This window comes from Solanum stenotomum, chromosome 5, assembly GCF_019186545.1.
Source record: "Solanum stenotomum isolate F172 chromosome 5, ASM1918654v1, whole genome shotgun sequence".
Classification (NCBI taxonomy): domain Eukaryota; kingdom Viridiplantae; phylum Streptophyta; class Magnoliopsida; order Solanales; family Solanaceae; genus Solanum; species Solanum stenotomum.
Window position 1 is genome coordinate 51695200 of NC_064286.1, and position 22348 is coordinate 51717547.

The 22348-nt window shown below is 35.3% G+C and overlaps 2 protein-coding genes and 1 long non-coding RNA gene across 8 annotated transcripts in view; 2 read left to right on the forward strand and 1 right to left on the reverse strand.

The window, feature by feature from the left end:
• The window catches only part of LOC125865728 (uncharacterized), a 204349-nt gene extending 201122 nt beyond the window's left edge, over positions 1 to 3227 (forward strand). Inside the window, exon 3 of the long non-coding RNA XR_007446388.1 lies at positions 3140 to 3227. This is a non-coding gene — a long non-coding RNA (uncharacterized LOC125865728). The remainder of the gene's footprint in view (positions 1 to 3139) is intronic.
• Positions 1 to 13560, reverse strand: part of LOC125865720 (aspartic proteinase 36-like) — a 24887-nt gene extending 11327 nt beyond the window's left edge. Inside the window, exons 1-10 of one of the 4 annotated variants that reach the window (XM_049545946.1) lie at positions 13166 to 13559; positions 12031 to 12160; positions 11694 to 11926; positions 10135 to 10362; positions 8922 to 9084; positions 7446 to 7519; positions 7243 to 7339; positions 7050 to 7113; positions 5470 to 5541; positions 4940 to 5316 (exon numbers count right to left, since the gene is read on the reverse strand). In XM_049545946.1, coding sequence (XP_049401903.1) covers positions 5108 to 5316; positions 5470 to 5541; positions 7050 to 7113; positions 7243 to 7339; positions 7446 to 7519; positions 8922 to 9084; positions 10135 to 10362; positions 11694 to 11926; positions 12031 to 12160; positions 13166 to 13437 — 1542 coding nt within the window. In that variant the 5' untranslated portion in view covers positions 13438 to 13559 and the 3' untranslated portion in view covers positions 4940 to 5107. Of the gene's footprint in view, positions 1 to 4939; positions 5317 to 5469; positions 5542 to 7049; positions 7114 to 7242; positions 7340 to 7445; positions 7520 to 7638; positions 7713 to 8921; positions 9085 to 10134; positions 10363 to 11693; positions 11927 to 12030; positions 12161 to 13165 lie in introns of those variants that run through there. The other 3 variants (XM_049545945.1, XM_049545947.1, XM_049545948.1) reach the window with 3 other exon arrangements.
• Positions 13561 to 16843: 3283 nt separating this feature from the next.
• LOC125865718 (DEAD-box ATP-dependent RNA helicase 38) lies at positions 16844 to 22117 on the forward strand. 3 transcript variants are annotated; one of them, XR_007446384.1, is made up of 9 exons: positions 16844 to 17161; positions 17284 to 17577; positions 18413 to 18640; positions 18944 to 19009; positions 20383 to 20799; positions 20978 to 21089; positions 21202 to 21287; positions 21775 to 21906; positions 21963 to 22117. XR_007446384.1 is itself a non-coding variant. In XM_049545944.1 (9 exons), the coding sequence occupies exons 1-9, from the start codon at positions 16883 to 16885 to the stop codon at positions 21835 to 21837; spliced, it is 1506 nt and encodes a 501-aa protein (XP_049401901.1). In that variant the 5' UTR covers positions 16868 to 16882; the 3' UTR covers positions 21838 to 22117. The 3 variants fall into 3 exon arrangements, 2 of the variants coding, with proteins under 2 accessions (XP_049401900.1, XP_049401901.1); XM_049545944.1 differs by having other exon boundaries at positions 16868 to 16965; positions 17005 to 17161; positions 21775 to 22117; XM_049545943.1 differs by having other exon boundaries at positions 21775 to 22117.
• Positions 22118 to 22348: the final 231 nt, after the last annotated feature.

A 22348-nucleotide genomic window follows, 5' to 3' on the forward strand; every position in this document is an offset into this window, starting at 1 on the left:
GATGATCCAATATTGCTAGACATTTTAAGAGACAAAGAAGCGCAGGAAGAAAAAAAATGCAACTCAGAAACTGAAAGAGAAACAGAGACTTACCCAAGACCGAACCCCACATCATTATATGGAATATGGAAAATGTTGGACCACTGGGCGTTTGGGCCACTCCAATTGGTGCAAATTTCTTCCGACTGTGGGCAGCCAAGGTACCGTGATTTGGTGAGACGTCCCATGGCATCTCAGGATGGCAGATGCTCTATTTTTTTGCTGTTCCATAAAGTTAACTGTTGCAAAGTAACAAGGTTGCCGAGTCCATCCGACAGATCTTCTAACAATGGACAATCCTGGATCCAGAGAAGCTGTAATTTGGGCATGTCATCTGAGAAGTCCACATGTTGCAGCCGATTGCAGCCCACTAGGTGTAATCTTTCAAGAGAAGTAAGGTTGCCAAATCTATGAGGAAGAGCCTCAATTCCGAATCCATATATCCGGATCTCTTTTAGGGCAGAGAGTTGCATAAGTTGATAGGGCAGAGAATCCCAGTGCAAGTGTCCCCACACCTCCAATTTACGAAGGGACGATAGCTGATGAATGCCATTAAACATTAATTGGAATGCCTCAAAATCCACTATCTCTGAGAAAGGACCAATATGTGATTCCCGTAACCTAGTGAGATGGTGAAGTCCCCCTGAGGGTACACTAATCAATTTGGGACACTGTGATAAACCCAAATATGAAAGTGAAGGCATTCCACACACATGTAAGGGGAAGGAAACTAAGTTGTTACAGTTGTGGACCTTCAAGGATTCCAGGGACCGACAATGCTCAAGTAATCCACTTGGTAAACTGGTCAATCCATCACAGTAACATAACTCAAGACTTTGGAGGGAAGTCAAATAATTCTCTCCTTTGGGAACAGGAAAAAAATTGAAATTGGTGCAGTTGTCAATCCTTAAGCTCTTAAGAGAATGGAGATTGTACAAGCTTTGTGGCAATTCACGAAACTCTCCACAATATGAAACTGACAGATGTTGTAGAGATAAATTGTTGCGTAGCATCTCATCTGGAAAACAAGTGAGCTCTTTCACATCATAGACACTAAGCTCTAAGAGAGATGTCAAGTTGTTGAACAAGTTCAACAATGGCATTTCACTGTCAACTACTCTAATCTCTAATTCACGTAGGATTTCAAATTGATTCGGAATACTTTTCAACAATGGACAGTTACTAATCTTCAACTTCTCAAGCCCAGGAAACATTCTTACTCCATTTGTTGGTATCAATTCCACTCCCTTCCACTCAATAAGGCTATGCATATCCTCCAAGACTAGTTCTTTCAATAACGGGAACACTTGGATATTGCCATTATTGCTGCTTGATCCCTTATTGTTAACCTCAATACCATAAAATATAGTTCCAATGCATTCCACCTTATGGAACCCTACCAGCTCTAGATGCCGAAGGAATTTCAGTTGGCCAAGCGATGGAATTTCTTTGCACCTTTTGCAACCACTTAATTTCAACTTGACCAAATTTGGTAGCGATTCTTCACTGAACCATGAAGGAAATCTAGTACCCAAATAGTTCTTCACTTCAAATGTTTTCAAGTTAGGATGCGGTTGAAGACCATCCAACACATGCTCATCATTGATCTCACATCCTTCTGATTCCTCGTGGGACCATAAATATGCCAGTTTGTAAATATTCAATTTCTGCCGTAGATATGATGTTCGAGCTTCTTCTCTATCACAAACCAATTGGAGACCATTGATCTTCAATTTACCTCTAAGGTTCTTCAAGCGACCTAATTCTTCTATTCGACGGCCTTTCTCCAAACCCACATTGAAATACTGTAGGGTCTGAAGACAAGTCAATTGTCCCAGGTTAAGTGGCATCTGAGACGAAGAGTAGAAATATATGTGTCTCAAACTTATCATATTTCCCATCTCATATGGAAATTCCTTGAGTGAATAGCAATAATTGACTCTAAATGTTTGCAAACTATAGAGCTTGCAAATGGAGTGGGGCAAGGCTGTGATCTCAGTGCTCGAGATATCTAGATATCTCAAGTATATTAACTTCCCGATTTTGTCTGACAACCCAAAGATTCCTGAACTGGACAAATTTAAAACTCTCAAGAACTTAAAGCTCAACAGCATATCTTCTGATATATAGTTGCTTCTCCAGAACAGTGCGCACAACCGTCCTGGCTCATTTATCTTATCTATTTGATCACTTGGTGAGTCCCACCCAAAGTATCGCACTTGAGAAAGTTTTTCTCCATCATTGCCCTTCGGATCAAATAGTTTAGATTTTAAGATATCTCCAGCCAAATCATGCACAAGATCGTGCATCTTACAGTATTTTATATTGTTATGCTCATCTAACACAACATCTTGTAGCAAGGAATTTCTCAACAAGAGTCGAAAGAAGTTGTTCCCGATGTCTTCCATCACGGTGGTCTCTTGACATGGATGAAGAAAGCCTTCTGCCATCCAGAGTTGGATTAGTTGGTCCTTTTCAAACTTAAAATCTTTTGGAAACATTGCAAAGTAAGCAAAGCATTTTTTCAGATATGGAGATGGTAGATAATCATAGCTGAGTTGTAGGATTTTCTTTATGTTATTTTCGCCATTGTCATCTTCACCTGCAACAAGGGGGTTTCCATCAAGAAGTGCTTGCCATTCATGTTTTTCCTTGTTGCATAAGAGGCCTCCCAACACACTTGCAGCCAACGGTAGACCTTGACACATTTTAACAATCTTGTTGCCCATGCTCGCAAATTCTTCTGGAACCCTGCCATCAACAAATGCTTTTTGTTTGAAAATAGACCAACAATGATCTTCTATTAACTTTCCCAAGATATGAAGATTTGTTGCTACTGTGGATGCCACCCGCTTCATACGAGTAGTCACAAGAATGCAATTTCCTCTAGATGTATTTATTCCTCTCAAGGTGTCCACGAACTCATGCCACGATGTAGAGTCAACACGCCACAAATCATCCAGGACTAGCAAATAGTTTTTTCCTCCCAATTCATCTTGTAGCTTCTTGACTATTATATCTCTCCTTTGAACCTCAACTTTCTTCTCTGTCAGTGATTCGAGGATTTGTTCAAGAAAGATCATAATTTCAGACATTTCAGGTAGACACAACCAAATTCTCTTTTCAAAGATTTGCTTGATGTGTTCATCATTGTAAATCCTCTTAGCCACAGTTGTTTTCCCTAAACCTCCCATACCCACTATGGAAATGGTGCACAGAACAGCATCCTCCTCTCTCATGTTCAAAATCTTCTCCTTTATCTCAGCAACATCCATGTCTCTACCAACAACATCAGAAGCAACTACTAAGGAATCTGTTTCTCGAATTGGTAGTATTTTCCGAGAAGGAACCATGAGTGATTGTAGACCGAGGTCTTTGGCTACTTTATTGATAGCCGTCAACTCTTTATTGATGTTGTTGATTTTTTGAGACATTTTTCTTTTAAAAGCAGTATGAGAAAAGAAACCACTGACCTTTTTCATTGGGCTGTTTCGGATGCTCATCACTTTTGTTTTGAGAGACTCATATCTGAATTGATCAAACACATTTTCAGCATCTTCAGCAACTCTCTCAAGCCTGTTGAGCCATTGTTCCACAGACTGTTGTTTGTCAACTTGTGGTCTTTCAACGTCATGAATAAAAGCTTGGATTAAGGATACATTTTGTGTCAACATTTCGAGATCTTTGTTGAAATCCCTTGAGCTGTTGACCTCCTCGATAGTGAGAGAAATCAACTTTTCAAGCAAAACATGAACAGTAGCACTAATTACAGAATCGGCCATTGTTGTGTTTCACAGAGTCTTGTTCCTCTGCACCAAAGTCTTCTCAAAGTTCTTGCACAAGTCTTCTTTAGCTAAAGAAACAATAGTTGATAGTATTTCACAATAATTCAGCAGTGAAAGAAAATGAGTGGTTATGATGAGACACAAATCATATCAGAGACTTAGAGCATGTTTGGCAATATCGTTAAAAACAACTTATTTTTAGAGGGAGTCACTTTTTTAAAATGGTTTTTCTTTGTGTTTGGCTAATTCATTTGAGAAGTACTTTTCATAAGAAAATTGCATTTGGCTAATCTTTTTAAAAAGTGTATTTGAGAGTCAAATTACAATAAGGGACAACTATTAATGTACTCTAAACATTAAGATTATTCTATAGGGATCGGCCATTGTTGTGTTTGCTCCTTCACAAAATGTTCTTCCTCTGCACCAACGTCTTCTTTACCTAACTAAAGACAATACTTCATATCATACTTCACAATAATTAAAACAGTAAAGAAAATGGTTGGTTGTGATGATTCCAGAGACACATCTATCTCTGAAAACACAAATATAGAGTCAACACTTTTTTTGGAAAATATTGTTTAAAAACAAAAATGAAATATTGAAAATTATTTGACTTAGTTAAATTGATAATAAATCCTTTAATTTTTTTTATCACCTTTATATTTTCGAGGGATTTAGCTGTTTTCCTATGTCTTGCTTTTGATTCCACCATCACTTGTTGTTGATTATGTTTAGGTTATCGCATTATTTTGTGGTTGTTAATATGTTGTACTCTAGCCGAGGAACATCTGGAGGCACTCTCCTTACCTCCACGAGATGGGGGGGAATGGTCTACATACTTATAAAATTTCACTAGGTATGTTGTTGTTAGTATTTATATTATTCTCTGTAAAATTAGTCACAGCATTTTCTGCTGTGTCTACTGGGCAAATATTTCTCCAAGCATAGAACGTAAAATTCAAATTGCAAACAGATTCATACCCACTGCAAATGACAATTAAAAATCCTCATCGCGAGGGAAAAAACGCAGTATCATTCTCAGCATTACAGACGAAAATCACAAAGCATGAATCACTTAACTGACTACAACAGTGAATTGCTTTTACATGGTTATAATGTTATACACAAACTTTTGTTCTGTAAGAACCCAATGCCTTCTGACATTTTACCTCTACAACTTGATCATAAGAAGCAAGAGCTGAAAAAAGAATTGCCTTGCTTCCAACATAATCCTCATAATCCTTCCAACTGCGATCTATTGATATTATAATTAGCAGAGTATATCAAATATCAAGGAAAATGACGAGAAGCATTGAAGTCAAGCTACACAAGTAGGAACCAATCATCAGCTCCCAAAAAAGTAGAAGAAGAGCATTAGTTCTAGCTAGTGGCAGATTGAAGGGAACACTTCTTGGTGAACTGCTAACATATTGTCCAGCATTCATGAATTCATCCTTGCCCGAGGTTATAGACACATTCACAGGTGATGAACCTATAACAAAAGCATTTTATATAAGTGACTGACATCAGAGCTCCCTCCTTATAGAGAATTGCTAAGGTGTAGATATTCATCAACGATCTCTAAGCAAGGAGGCAGTATGGAGAAGTAAGCAATGAGAATCGAATTTTAAAAGCTGGTACTTACAATCATATTCTGCCCATCCAATTCTTTGTCGGGCCAAGTCATATACAATGATCTTATCTTTAAGAACAAGATCTGTAAAAGAAGAGAGAGAAGTGAGTGTCAAGTAGATTCAATCGTTACTCTAGATTCTATATAGTCTGGCAGTAATGACGCAAGCAATGCAATTAGGGGTAGTTAAGTTGTGGTATTGAAGCAAATAATCCCAACATATAATTCCTCATAAGATAATACAGTGTTCGGTTGGTCAAAGTGATCACCGGACAATTGATTTATAGTTTGTAGTAACCACCACATAATAAGTGCTTCAGTATTAATCATTGCATAAACAATATATCCTTGCATTATAATCCCCATATAACTAGTAAGTGAACCAAACAACCCCCTAGGGAACCAGCAAAGATACATATTGTACGAGAAAACTACATCATGACATCAATATTTCCACTCCAAGTCACATAGAACATATGACTCCTATAACCACTTGATCGTCTCACTTTTACCTAGCATGAGATCATATATCAAGGACACCCAATCCCTCCCCCCTCCCCCACCAACCTCCTCTTCTCGCATGAGGGATATAGTATTACATAGTTGTTTCAAAGAATGGAGCATCTCATAGGGTATTAGGAGAAGATAGTCAAGCACACATAAAGTTGATCCATATTGCATTATATTCATCACTTCTCACAACAAATACTAGTTTTACCTTTGGTCTATGGCCACATGCCAATTGTCAAAATTGCCACTTTTGATTTGAGTTTTCAACAGTGGACTATTGGAAACTATACAAACACTTTAGACCTCATCCCTTCAATTTGAGTTCACTGTTACTTGCTACATGAAAGGAATGAACAAGATACAAGCCTAAACAAATAATTCAGTTTCACTATTTACACACAGAGCCAAGATATACAAAAGGCTGCTACATTATGTCCATGAACTACGTTACACCAAGAACTGTGCATCTGTTTCTACAACTGCTCTAGCAGACGACAATCTCCCTAGCCTATACAAGTACTTCTGAACCAACATTATCACAGAAACAGAAAGATCATAGCACAAGGTGTTTTCTATAATACAGACAGAACCTTTAGAAATGGAAGTGCAACCACATTCACAATATAATCTTTCTTTCCACTAATCAGCTTTCCATGAATTCCACTTTCTGCTCTCTTTGAACATCAGAGAACAACTGCCTGTGATAGATGTCTATACATGCTACCTTTCGGCTTATTTACAATTGTTTAACCTCACTGAAACCTCACTATGATAGCCTAAAGCTTCGAAGGATTTTATAAGAGCAAAGAACCAAGAAAATCTAGTAATAGCAGGAAATGCATCTGGGCTAAGAAGGAAGCATATTTTTCATCCATGACATGAGAAAGTAGTTGACAGCATAAAGGAGAATTCTTTGACTCTTTCAAATGAATATCAACATGCAAGGGACTGAAACTCCCAAACTTCAATGAAAATTTGTTAAGCACCCACAATACTCAAGCACACATGCATAAAGATTATCACCCACTAACAAAGTTAATATGTAGATGAAGCACGAAGTAACCATTTATCCAGAAACCAACCTCCTAAGATTGTTAATCCTAGATCATTTTCTTCAAAGATAACACACCACATAGCAGCACCTTCCTGTTAAACACATAAAATAGAGTAACTTATCTTTGAAGTTCATAAAAATTAGAAGATAAAAGTAACTTGGTTATATGACCTTTTAGTAGAAGATGTTTAAATACAAAATATGCAGGTTCTAACACTCACCAAAAGGCCCATATGAGCAAGGTAGTCTGCTGGTCTTAAATTCATGGATGCATCACCAGCAAAGTTTAGAGAAACTGGAGGAAAAATATCCTCAATGCTGTTTGAGAAATAGGGGGACATGCTCAAGTCACCAAAGAGGTGTGTATAGACCATTTAAGTTCTTATAACTACAATTAAACAATCATTGAAAACAAAAAAACAACCTTGAAGAAACTAGATAGCACGGCCTTTTCCCTGATATGATTGGCCTGGCTGAAGGTGAAACAATTGCAGTTATCTGCAGATGAATAAGTTAAAACAAAAGTAGAGAGAACTTGTTAATTAGTGATGCCCATNTATAGACCATTTAAGTTCTTATAACTACAATTAAACAATCATTGAAAACAAAAAAACAACCTTGAAGAAACTAGATAGCACGGCCTTTTCCCTGATATGATTGGCCTGGCTGAAGGTGAAACAATTGCAGTTATCTGCAGATGAATAAGTTAAAACAAAAGTAGAGAGAACTTGTTAATTAGTTTTTCTTCCTTGTAAAGGTAGAGAGCTATCAATTCATTAGAAGTAAAATTGGAACTGACTTTGTGTCTACCAGAAAGAAGTTTCCACAATACTTCATTTTGCTGAGGGTAAAGTTTGTAATATATGTTGCAGAAATATCGGTTCACAAAATAAGAAGTCAAACCATATTAGATGGAGTACCCCTACTGAAATATTCTACCAGCAAGAAGGGGCACAGGAAGACATGGGAAAGCTATTCACTTATCAGTCTTGATTATGAAATAAGAAATGAAGTTCCTGATGTCCCATAGGTTTTGCTTATTTTCGAGAATTTATCAATTAGAATTAATACCTTTGAAGTTATTTGTTAGATCGTGGTGCTTTGGAAGCTAAATGTGGCTGTGGAAGCATTTGGAAATCAAAAGAAAGAAGAATGAAGAAAATGAGAAAAAGGGGTCATCCTCCCTGGGATGCCCATCTGATCTGCACATTTTAGTGATTCGACGTTGCTGTTTCTCAGAGTAACTTCAAGAAGCAAGAAGGATTCAAGCTTCACCAAAGATCAAGGATCCTATATAGAGATTTTCTATATCCATTGTAACTTAATCATAATGTTTTTTGAATATTTTGTGCTGCTCTAGCATGTCTTATTTTTTTTTTATGACAAGGGAGACCAAATGTCTTTATGAACTAAATACCTTCTATTAGGATTTAGATAGATTCTTTTTTGGAGGTTTAATCATTATATTTCTTGATTATTATTTAAATTGACTTCTTCTTGCTAGAATTGTTTACGTAATTGTACTTTTGATGTTTTTGATTACTTGATCACCAATTAAATTACCAAGGTAATTTCAGTTTACAAGGAAGAAGGAGAATTCAAGTCTAAAACCTGAATTGGATAGCCTTTGATTATATGGAGTCCGTTGATTATATTTGATTAATACTGACTAGAATCCCCACCGGAAAAGATGGTGATTATATAGGGGACAGATATATAACCACTGACCTTAAGCATTCATCTTTAGATCAAGACTTATTCTGGATTAGAATCGTAGCCTATGGTCCATAGGTATAACTTATAAGTTAATGGGCAAATATAACAGGTTCACTCAACAAAGAAATATAATTGTGGAAATTAATTTAAGAATCTTGGAGCAAATAGGGAAAAAAACACTTACAGCACTGATAAAGGGTTCATAAGCTTCTGACGCAAGATAAACTAAAGTAGTACCAGAATCAACAATAGTTCCTCGATCAGTAGAGGACACAAAAACTCCTGGATCAACAGGTAAAATTTGCCCATTAACAGCAATGCTCTGCAGATATACAGTGTAGTGAACCCTGCACGATTGGAGAAAAGAAACAAATAGATGACACCTCAACGATCCTCTTTCTGAGTACACACTATTAACAATGCAAATAACTGATTGGAAGCACAAGCATGTCAGAGAACATCAAAAACTATCAAAAGTGGAATAAGTGTTGAGTACATGAAAGTAACCTATATGTTTGGGTAAGTTACATATAGTTACCTATATGTGCAGAGCAATCCATCTGGCATTCAAAACTAAATTGATGGATATATTGAAAGATTTTCACGTGGGTATTGATGTTGCCACCATATTTACATGTAGACTACTTTGAGAAACATAACACATCTTGAAATGCCAAATAGAATACCAAGCCCTTGGACTGTTGACTTATATCAAGAGCCTAATGTTGCTTAATCTCTACTAAGCTCTTGGACGGTGAATTGATATTGAGAAGGTAATGCTGCCTAATCACTTCTTCTCTCTTTCTTTTTCTGAGAAGGTGGGAATGTTGAGTGGCAGAGCCTAGAACTTATATAGGGGGATTCAGAACACCAACTTTTGGACCCCCTTTACCACTGAACTATAATTTTTCCTAAAGTCAAGGGGATGCAACAATTTTTTTTATTTGCACAGTATAATTCTTTTCATGAAGGGGGTTCCCCTCCTTCTTACTAGCTTCACCCCTGGTGCTGAGGGAGGGACAGTAGGGCGCTAAATATTTGCATCTGCTGAAGGATATCAACTTGATGCACAAATTACTTAGAAACAATTCTAAGCAAGACGGACTTATCATCTACTTTAACAGATATACAAGATGGAGAAGGTATAACGACCGGAACCAAATAGCACATAGGATCATTTTTTGCATATTTTCATGCTCTACCAGTATCACAAGCTATCACAATGATTATCATATAACCTAAGGCACGCTTCATACATAACTTTTAATTTTAATTTTAATCTTTTTGATAACCGTGGAGTCCAGACCAGCTTTTACGCACACTTTTAATTTCTTAACATTCTAATCTAGAACAAAACAGTTTAGTTATCATATAGAAATTAAAACAATAATACGTACTTTGACGGAACAAGGGGACTATAAACGATGCTCGGATTCAAAATCTCACCAAGAACTAGTATACCTCCACCATTGCCATCTCCTTTCAAACAATGTGAAAACACTTTTGGAGATATTCCATTTGAAGAGAGTTGAGATATTACTGAAAGACCTTGTTGACCAAGCCCAAAAATTCCATCAATTGCTCTATCCATCTTGGTCAGGCCCCCAGACTGAGAGGTACTGCACCTGTTTTGATTTCAAATCAAAGTTTAAGAAGAAAATGCATGCAGTGGCTAAAACTTACCACCATAAAACAAAGAGAACGTTAAGCAATGGGGCCTATAGACATAGACTTATGCGAGAACAATCAAATACATACAAAAACGTCTAAAACATTGTGTCAAATGACATCTTCAAGCAGAAATGTTAGACCATGCATGAGACAACTCAACTCTATTTACTCACTTTCCCTACAAAAAGAAATGAATTTAGTATTTATGCACATTTGATCACCATTGAAGCATTGCATTACCCATCAAGTAGAGAGAATCATGTTGCCTAGTTACAAATGATTCAGATAGCTTCTAGGTGAAGTATGGTTTGCTACTAAAACAAAACCTTGATTAGTAAAAGTTCAATTATATTGATAAACTTTTACTTCTCTATAATACAGATCTTGTTAGTCCTATGTTAGCAAGACTACTAAATTTAAGTTGCTCGGACTCTTCATTTTCGGTGCCGCTCCCCTGTCGACACGACATGGGTGGGTGTGGAATCCGTACCAGATCTGGTCAAATGATTTTGGATACCTTGACCAAAATCAACGGAAAATAGATACAATGATTTATGTAATCAAAACAAAAGCTAAGGTGAAATTGAAGATAACGAAATACCTAGCATATTGAAATTTCTCTGTCAATCCTTTTCCTTCTACCTCCTTCCGGGATTCAACTCCCAAGAATTAAAGAAAGACTTATGGAACTTGTGATCTTAAGCAAGCCACATTTGTATAAATGTTTGTCATAACTCATTAAGGGTAAAATGCAAAGTTTAAGTTAAATAGTTCCAAAATTTAGGAAGTTGCCATTATTTTTGGAAAGGATTAAAAAGAAACTTCGCCACATAAACAAGGAAGGAGGGTGAATGGAGGACATATTTGTAATCAGCGTTCCAAGACCTGATTTATACCTTAAATGAAGCTTATTTTAAACATTAAGCAAATGCTCATGATAAAGTCATTTTGTATCACATAGATTAAGAAAAACAGATTCATGCAAAAACCGAGTTCCTTGTTGAAGAAGTATGCCAAAATTCAATTTTACATGGAACAAAATGATGATCTAATCCACATTAGCTATTAGACCCCAATAGTATTAGTTTCTAACTTATCCATATTTTTATTTCACTGACTAGCCTCATATAGTGGGTCTTTTCTGTAAGAAAGGTTAGCCACATTAATCAAGTAATTAGGAGCTTCTTTCGGTTGACATCTCTTTTTAATAGGCTTTAATGATCGATATCAGTTCCACATACACAGATGAGTATATCAATATAGCCATCCAAGTAATCACACTCACCCAAAAACAATTGGCGATGAAGAGTTGGCAGTCAGTGAGGTCCCCAGGACCGTGTCAAAATATATCAAATCCGACACGTAATAACCGGTTGTGCCACTGTTATCTCCGTAATGGAAGGTGTAAGCACACTGATTGGTTTCGCTAGAGCACTCATCCGAAGCACACCTTCGGTCTGAACAAGAGATAAGAGATGCAGTTGATGAGCTCGCAGTGTCATAGAAGTTGAGCTCAACCTGCAATAACATATAGTGTTACGAAATTCTAAAAGAACTTTTTTGCTTTATCATAATTTATAAAGAAAGTGAAGTAACGACAGTATGAAGGAAATAAGGTCTACCCCAAGTCCACTTGTTTGAGGACAATTGTTGCAGGAACCACATGTAACCCACAAGATATCACTTCCCGTATCAATCTGCACATTGTATTCTCTTGGTGGAGATCCCAGTTTGACTTTAGTATAATAAAAGCTAAAATTACAGCAAAAATAGAAAACCAAAAAAGATGATGGTCAATAACATTGGTTGGGAGAAAGAGTTGCACATTTACAGTATATACAAAGTGCTTAACAGCAATCACTAAATCATCAACTCCAATAACAACACAAAGAAAATGCCATATTTGATCATATATTAGAAATTCCCATAAAACAAAGCACATCAATTTTAACTAAAAGTTCTACCCTAGAACTAATAAACAACAAGAATTAAAGCAAAGAGAGTAGAGACCAGAATCTAAACCAAAATCCACCTGTAGAAATGACATCGAAGCACCACCAACAATGAAACAGATAGCACATCATCATGAATGTTTTTCTATACCTTTCAATCTCAGGAACCACCGAACCACCAATAACAAAACGACAAGCACATCATCATACAAATGAAGTACAATTTTGTACGTTGCAACATCAGGAATCTCTCATTCCAAGCCATTTCAAAAGAAGACCTCATAGAACAACAAATGCAAAATGGATGTGTGCACAAATGGTAGAATGTCAATATAATAATCCCAAGCACCAAAGACCTTTTCTTGATCATTTTTTCCTCAAACCAGATACGAATAAGTACAAATTTTCTTTCCATTTCAACCGATTCTCGTGTGCATCATAAATAAAAACTCTCTCCAGAGTCCATAACATCAAAAAGAATCAAACATTCTCGAAATTCGTGGAAATTACTATCCAAATAATTGACAATGAAGATTTAAAAAAGGAAATAATAATAATAACAGAACAAAAATGAGTTCATCTCTGTATTCACGTTTACTTATCACATTTAGCTTCGTAACAGTCAAACAGTATCTACTTTGACCAAAAATTTAAAATGCATTTTTTTCATCATATTAATACGTGAAGAATTGCAGCTTATATATCTTTCGTATCAATTTAGCTTTGAAAATTAGTTAAATTTGACAAATAAAAGTGAACGGAGAGAATAGTTAATCTTTCTAATCCGTCATAGTAACTAACATACCCGACTAGGAAGGGGTCGGAGGAACCGATAACTGGAAAATTGCCGATTCCACCAGCGAAATTCTGCAACATTCGAGCATGCCTAGCTCGGTCTCTAGCTATGAGTTCCTCTAACTCAACACTGTGATTCACCGGAAACACTCTTTCTAAACGCAGCACTCCCGCCGGAAAACTTGCCCCAATTCTGCCGTCTTCTTCCGCAGCAACAATAGCAATTGCGGCGGTAGCCGCCATCACCATCATCAACAACTTCATGCAATTGCCAGGCAGCATACACACAATAAAATACAAATAAATTTTAGCTAAAACAGTATTGAAGTTCACAAATTCAACAAATTAGTACAGCCTAGAGCTAATTTTCGTAAAAAGAAAAGAAAAAACTTTTTTTTTTTCTGAAATGTTATTTCAATTGAATTTCCTGAAAAAATCACAGTAATTGTCAACATTTTTTCCTAATACTCGCTCTCTTGGTCCAGTTGTCACTTGGCATACCTTTTAGAGTAAAAATAATAAGGATAATATTACTATTTTATCTTTCGACTTAATTAAATTTAATGTTTTAAGAAATGAGTAATATGATAAATAGTAGTATTTATTAGCAAGGGTAATATAGACATAAAAAGTAAATTATTTCATAATTTTTTAAACTGAACAAGTATTGTTAGACAACTATTTTTAGTATAATAAACAACTATTGTTGGATGAAGGGAGTAAAAAAATTATTTCTCAATTGATTAGAATAAGTATTTGCTAAAATATTTCTTTAATTTTGAAACTTATAAAATATGAACAAATTGTTTGGTAGGAGTGCAAGATTGGTCTTAAGGTTTTATTTATAATATTTAATTAAGTGTCAAGAACCTTACTTTTATTCATTACAAAAATAATTATTTAATATTTAATTGTCAATTAAATAAATTAAGAGAAAAGAAAGAAATAGTAAGCTTAAAACTAATAATTAAAATGCTGAGTTCAATGGAGCAATATAAAATCAAAAATATTTTTCCTCTCATCTTTACTTTTAACTTTGATTTGGTTCTTCTTATTGTAAATTTTGAATTTCATTTGCAATGAAAATCTTAATTGTAATTTTTTAATATTGGTGAATCTAACTATTACGAAAGATTAATGTTGATTCAAATAATTGAAATAAACAATAAATCAATATATATGATTAAAATTTCGTTGATCAATTGTATGGGCTCTGATTTTCTTGAATGATTTCATACGTAGGGTATATTTTTTTTGAGTTTTTACTGCTATGAATTTGTTTTCAATATTTATTAAGCATGTTCACATATGCAATTTCAAATATTTTGGCCTTTGATAAAGTAGATATCTACTTATTTTATCCATATCTTGCAAATTATATTCTTAGTTTATATTTAAATATGCAGATGTTATATGTTAAGAAATAATCGATTTTAAAAATAAATTCAACTTTTAAAATAAAAACAATTTTTAAAGGAGTCGCCACTTGATTTTTTAAAAGAAATTAAGAAAACTTTAATCTTATAAACTTTAACAAAATTAAATCTAAAAAATTTAAAGATTTTTAAGGCATTTGAAGTGTCCACTAACGTTATCCGATAACTTGAAAAAAGACTTACTTGACTAACTTTTGGGCAAAAACACTTAAGAAGTAAATAAAGACATTTAAAATAACTTGAAAGAAAATTAACTTAGGAACATTTGAAATTAAATAATTTTAGAAGGAAAGCAAACTTTGTCAAAATTACTAAGTAAAGAAAGATAATTAAATAAAATCACTCAAATAAATCATCATAACCAAATGGTTCGTTTTAAGAGATTTAATTAAGTTAAAATCAATTAAAACAAACAAAATACATGACAAAATTTAATTAAAGGAGAAACAAGCTATTGGGCTTCGCCCAAATATCATTTCTCAGGCCCAAATTTAGTTATTGTTCGCCTGCACTGGAATTTAACCCAAGTTGTTGCTACAATCCATTTTCGTCCCTGCATCAACTGTATATAGATATTGTATAGCAGTGTATATCAATTGTTTTTTCTGTATATCAGATGTATACTAACATATACAGCCTATATATCTGCTCGATTCCCTGTTACTTTCTTCCATCCCTGTATATTAGCTTTCCTTTTCTTTTGAATAAGTGATGAGGCTGACTCGAATACAAGAAGTTTGTTGGGATTCCATGGCCAACTCGAATACCAAAGAGATGAAGAGTCCATTGAGGACTCATATGGGATCACATGCACAAAAAGAGGATGAGAATCGGTAAAGATTATAATGATATCATTGGATAAAATACTCATGCTTCTCAGTTCTCATAATAAAAAAAATAATAGCACTATTTAAAGTTTTAACAGTAGTTTAAAAAAAAAATTGTGAGTAAATGAAGATACACCACTGCCAAATGCTAATATATCATAAAGCAAGAAATCACAACTTATTCTACATATTAATGCAATAATTTGAAAGAAGAGATTGAGAAGCAAGAGGGGTACTATTTTATCTTTAGCCATCATGTTTCAACAGTGATATTCACAAAGATACCATTATCCAAAATATAAGAAAGGACAGAGTTACAAGCAGCGGCAAAGCTAAAAAATTTATGAATGGTGTCATTTTTACGTTTCAAGCTTTCACTAGTCTATGGTAATAACAACAATAATGAGGCATGAATAATGGAAGCAGATTCAAACTAGGTGTTCTTTTATTCACTTTTAGCAGCTTTATAGTGGTTTAGAATTTGTTTATTAACTTTAAATTAAATAATTAGATTTAAGTTTTATTTCAAATTTTAATGAAAAGTCAAATTCATTGGAAATTCAATAAGCTACTAAATCTATATTTCTAATTAAGAGTGTAATTTAATTAGCTTAGACAATTAAAGAAACAAGTTAATAACTTAGAGTAATAATAAAATAGGAGTGTTTCAATGATTATAAAACGCAGTTGTGAAAATTCAAACTCACACTCGTAGAGCTGGTCTTTCCCAGAAAAAAAGCAGTCAGGTCTTTTTTCGACCCTTAAGAGCAAGGCCCGTCCCACTCTCTCATCTACACAATTATCCGATCTTAGATGCTTTGTCGGAGAATCCAGATTTGATTGCTAACCATGACATAGTTGCAGTGTGAGCAGGAGAGCCTCACACCGCTGGGGCACAACATCTTGATGTGTTTGGGGGGTATTAGATTTAATCATTGCAAATAGTATTTTACTTATATATACGGTATTATTTTCCGATGAAGGGTGTTCAATTGGACACCTCGAGGCACTGTAGCTTCGCCACTGGTTACAAGTTGCAACCTTCCTAGAAGGAGGTGGTGATACTGGATACTGTTTAATTCCGTAAATGGTTCTTGTTGTATTGATAATATTTCCCAGTTATAACCAAAAAAATTATAATTCAAAATTATAGAGATAGTTTAAAAAAATATTGAGGACATTGTATCATTTCTATAGTTATTAACTTATTATCAATATATATCATTTTTTGTATAGAACTATATTTATTGAGACGAATATTATATTTATATTTAAATATAAAAATAGATTTTAAAATAACTACATTAAGAGTCCCTAAATTTGTGGAATAAAAAACTCTGTGGTGAATAATTTCTCAAAATAAATTCTTACCAGGATTAAAATTAGCGTCAGGCTCAAGCAACGCTGCCATATATATATTTACATCTCCTCTATTGACATTTTACTTTTGCTGCCACAATCACAATGGCCGACACTTCCAGTACCTCCACTGCCACCAGTAGCACCGCCGCTTCTACTACGGCAAACCCACCGGAATCCAAAAGTTGGGCAGACCAAGCCGACGAGATCGATCAAGCTGAGCAGTCGGCAGACCAAGCCGACGAGATCGATCAAGCTGAGCAGTCTTCCGCTTCTAATGAAGAAGGCGCTACTGCCGAGATAAATATCGGATCTCTACAAGTCGATGAGTCCAAAAGAGACAACTCCACTCTCTCTGAGCCGGAAGATTCCAGCATACAAGCGGTACGTTTTTCCTCACTCTTTATTGTTTTTTTTTTTTGGATTTGATTCACTCTTTGGAGTTGAATAAGCTGATTTTGTTGTATTTTTTAGCTAAATTAGGGTTTTATCAATGAAATATATAGGTTACATCTGGCGATACTATGTACAAATCAGCGAAGAGATTTGAGGATTTGAACTTATCTCCTGAGCTATTGAAGGGATTATATGTACAAATGCAGTTTGAGCGTCCTAGCAAGATTCAGGAAATTAGTTTGCCTATGATTCTTACGCCTCCGTACAAGAATCTTATTGCTCAGGCTCATAATGGTTCTGGTAAAACTACTTGCTTTGTGCTTGGGATGTTGAGTCGGATTGATCCAAAGCTTGCTGCCCCTCAAGCTCTCTGTATCTGTCCAACCAGAGAATTGGCTATTCAGGTATGATATAAGATGCGAATACCCTTTTTCTTCTTCTTTTTGTTGTTCATTTTTGTTTTCGCCTGCACCTGGATCTTGTTACTAGTAAATAATTTCCTTTAACTTACTAAGGCTTAGGTAGATGGAAAGAAATCAAGTTTTCCTTGTTGGCACCCAGGGGTGTGGCCAAGTTGTCAATCAAGTGGTTGAGAGCCATGACGTCTTAAGTTCAAAACACTAGGTGACTCTTCGTATCTGTGGTGAGAGGTTAAATTAGCCGAGGTAGTCTCCCTAGATCTTTGATCAACATCATTGACCTAGGCCTATCTTTGGGTGCAACAATAATGTTGGCATTGGAGAATTAATTTCTTGCAGGATCAATTACTTCACAACTTTAATGCTTAGCTGAATGGAAAGTTTTGCGCAACATTATGTGTGTCAGATTATGCATGCGTTTTAGTTTTATATATGCTTCACTAGATATCTATTTCCCAGAAAGGTATATGCTACACGACATATCTATATTATAGAAACTTTACCTACATTGCTTGTATATAATGTTGCCTGTATGGGTTATGTTTTATGTGTTCATGCATATAGTTTTTGAGATGACCAGACATGATGCGAAGTATTCATATTTGATTTGATTGTTTGCCATCTGGAGTGGTGGTTTAAGCTGTTTTTTTATGGGGAATTGTAGAATCAATTAGGAAGTTGAGGAAAGAATGATACTTTTTAGTGTTTTTACATTTCAAAGAAGAATTTAAAACGTTACTTCATTATCCCGTTTCTTCATTATTCAACAAACAAAAAATACTTTAGAAGGTTTAGTTTTAAATGGTTGATAATGTTGCAGAATATGGAAGTGCTATTGAAGATGGGGAAGTTCACTGGCATAACATCAGAGTTAGGTATCCCAGCAGATTCTGCCAACTATATTCCAATTTCAAAACGGCCGCCTGTTACGGCACAAGTAGTGATTGGCACACCTGGGACTATAAACAAGTGGGTGACGGCAAGGAAACTGGGCATGAGTTACATGAAAATTCTTGTGTTTGATGAAGCGGATCACATGTTGGCAGAGGTAATTGGTTCTCTATCCGCACTTGCTAGTGTGCCTTTGGTTTTTTCCCCCTTTTGTTGATGTTTATTGTTGTTATACATGTAATTTTTGAATTATTTAAATCACTTCTTTTTTTGTGTTTGTTGGTGTAAAAAATGGATTAACCTTTGCTTTCTAAGATGAACGGTAGCATTGAGCATAATGAGCTAGGTTTCTAGTTTCCAGTCTCATATTTAGGGATTTTGCTCCAAATGTTAAGAGTTTGTGCTTTGTCCTTTTATCAATTTTCAGTATCTGAAATGGTTTTTTTGTGTACACGAACAGAGTGGTTTTCAAGATGATTCCATAAGAATAATGAAGGCAATCGTTAAAGCCAGCGTTAACTGCCAGGTTGGTTAAAGTTTGGCCTTTGTGCTTTATAAATTTTCAGTTCACCTGATGATGGAATTATCTTTGAGGTTTTTGCTGCTGCGAATTGCTTAGTTTGTAATAAGAGTCTGAAAAACTTCATAGGCCACATGCAAAGTTGAGTCTCTCAAATGGTTGAGCCTTAGAGTGTCACATTACATTTTTCCTGATACAAAAGTGAAAAGAGAAACTTTTGCAGCATACCTAAATTTAGCATGTCAGAATTACAAATCAAATTGTATACTTGCTTTCTTATGATGGTGGTTCCGGGACAACTTACCTGCACTTGTAATAATTTAACTCCTAAGTAAATCTTTTTACGGAAGGCCTAGACAGATATAGGAAGAGACCTTCCTCAATGGTTGTTCGGTCACACCTTTGGTGCATCAAATTATTTTTTACAACAGTAGTAACTATGCCTCAGTCGCAACTTACGTTGAGGGTGAATCAAGACTGATCATGTCACTCCATTTTTCTTGAAACTGGTAAAGTTGCATTCTCTAATGATGGAGACCTTCAAAAAATTGTTAAGAACTCCTAAGGTACTTACAAAGAATTTACCAACTGTTCTGCTTCTTCTGTACAATGTTCTGTTGTATACTCGAGCATTGTCCATTTGATCACTGTTAAACAGAAGAAGAAAGAGATGGTTATTTGTCTCTTCTTTCTCACAGTCCTGTCACTCCATTTAAACTCATCTCAGGCCAGTACTATATAAAATAAATGTAGAAAGTAGTAAAATTTCTTTGTATTTTCTACTGATGTATAAAACATATATCTCTCTGTAAGGAAGAACAACTCCTAGAAAAGTATAGGACGCAAAATAGAAGTGCAAGTGCTAACATGAATAGAACATTTCCTCATTCAGTAGGTATGTCCTTCATGGAGCATTTACCAAATTCAGTGTTCCAAAACTAACCAACTAAATTTGCTTTGAAGTACAACTGACAATGCACATAGCACTCACAGCTGCAAAACAATAAAGAGAAGCAAAATCGCTGCTAGTCTTTATCTCACTAGTCAAAAGGAATAGGGGCTGCCTCACGTTTCCTCTATATGTACGCATATGGGATAGGGAGTGTGAGTAGAATATCAAGCAATATCTAAAATCTAAATCTTCACTTTTTTCATTTAGTGAGTACCGAGTATAGTCTGAGGCTTAAATTAAGGTGCATTTCATAGAGCTATCTAATACCTGAGTTTATTTTCTGCAAAAAAGGGATGTGGTGAGGGCTGCAAATGGGTCTGTAAGTTGTTGTTTATAATACATTATTCCTGATAAGCTTCCCCCATTGGATGATTATTTGGAAAAAAATTGATGTTGAACTTTTCTTTTTCATCATCTTAATTTGCAGGTGCTTCTGTTTTCTGCAACGTTTGGGGAAAATGTCAAAGCATTTGTGACGAAAATTGTTCAAGATCTTTTCGTGCAAGATTACAACCAAATGTTTGTGAAGAAAGAAGAACTTTCACTGGATTCAGTGAAGCAGTATAAAGTGCAGTGTCCAGATGAACTTTCAAAAATCATGGTAATTAAAGACAGAATACTTGAACTAGGACAGAAGGTGGGGCAAACAATTATATTCGTTCGTACCAGAAACAGTGCAAGTATGTTGCATAAGTCATTGGTTGACTATGGCTATGAAGTGACAACAATTCAAGGTGCTCTTAGGCAAGAAGACAGAGACAAAATAATCAAGGAGTTCAAAGATGGATTGACACAAATTCTTATATCAACTGATCTTCTTGCTCGTGGATTTGACCAATCACAGGTAACTTTAGATTTGAGGCTTTCCAGTTGCCAACCTTATATATGCTATACAAGTTTGTTTCTTCTTCTGGATGTGAAGCTTGTTGTGTAGCAATAATATTTAATCTCTTTCTTTCTTGATTTCTGTCTTGGTGGTTAACATTTAGAAAATCTTAAAAGCTATTATAATCTGTTTGCAGGTTAATTTGGTGGTTAATTATGACCTCCCTGTGAGACATGAGAGTCCAACAGAGCCAGATCATGAGGTATACCTGCATCGGATTGGTAGAGCAGGACGTTTTGGACGCAAAGGTAATTTGTTGTCACTTTCTTATGCATGCTTCCTTGATAGATTAATGGCTGAAAATGAGCCACATATAAATGTTATGAACTTTATGCAACACTTCCCTCTTGTGTTGAGCAGGTGCGATATTCAACTTGCTGTGCAGTGACCGAGACAACATGCTAATGTCAAAGATTGAGAACCATTTCAACCATCAAGTGGCTGAGGCATGTATCTATTGTTTATGTTACTGCATTTTGGGCTTTTCTTTATTTGTAGGATTAGGTCATACGTGCATACAGGTGCTTAGCATCTGACTGCTTATGTTCATGGTCTTCTAAATAAGGCTGGAGATATAGTATCATGATTAACTATACACAGGGTTGGTAATTTGTGGCCTGATATTAGTTTAAAGTATATTACCCCCAGTTAAGATGGAACAAACTTACCTCTTTAGAATTTCGTCATTGTGTGTGTGAGGAGGGGAGTGAGGGTGCAAATTCACACTACAGTAAAAACTAAAAACTTATAATACAATTCCGAGTGAAATGCAGATGTGATTCAAGATAAAGATAAGATGAACAAAACATTTAACATTTGCAGTATGCTGCTATTCACAGGAAAAAGAATCTAGGCAATTTCTAGTTCAATTTGGTATTTATCCATGGGACATAACATTAGACTCAAGTTAATTGTTTCATGTTGGTTATGCAGATTCCCTCATGGAATAGTGAGGAAGACTTTGAAAATGCTTTGAAGATAGCTGGCTTGCTGTAAGCCGAGTAGAATGTTGGTTAGCAGATCTCAGGAGGGATGCTCTACTTACTTAGATGTTTCCACTGTTGAGTTTTGACAACATCTATATATTTCACTGAAGCAGCATCAGCAATAGACTCCGACGGGTTCTTGTCCAGTGTGTAGTTTTTCTTAATGTCTTGCTAGATTTTGTTATATTTATCGACTTCGAGTAAAACAATACTGGCTGGCTGGTAATCAACACATTTGTATCGTTGACAGAGCAGTGCTCCTGAAAGGCTTTTCTTCTTGATTGCTCTCATGCTTCACTTACAACTATCCCAACCTAAATATTACCTAAAATTGTGGCTAGGATTTTTTTCTTCCTTTTCTTATTTTTATTTTTATTTTTTTTATACCACTTTTCGTGAGGAAGGGTTGAGGTGATGAACAAATTGATATTTCATAGCCACTAATAGAAAATATTCATATCTCAATTGTGTTTCTCCACTCTGCATATAATATACAGCTTCATCATAAAATGTAACCACCC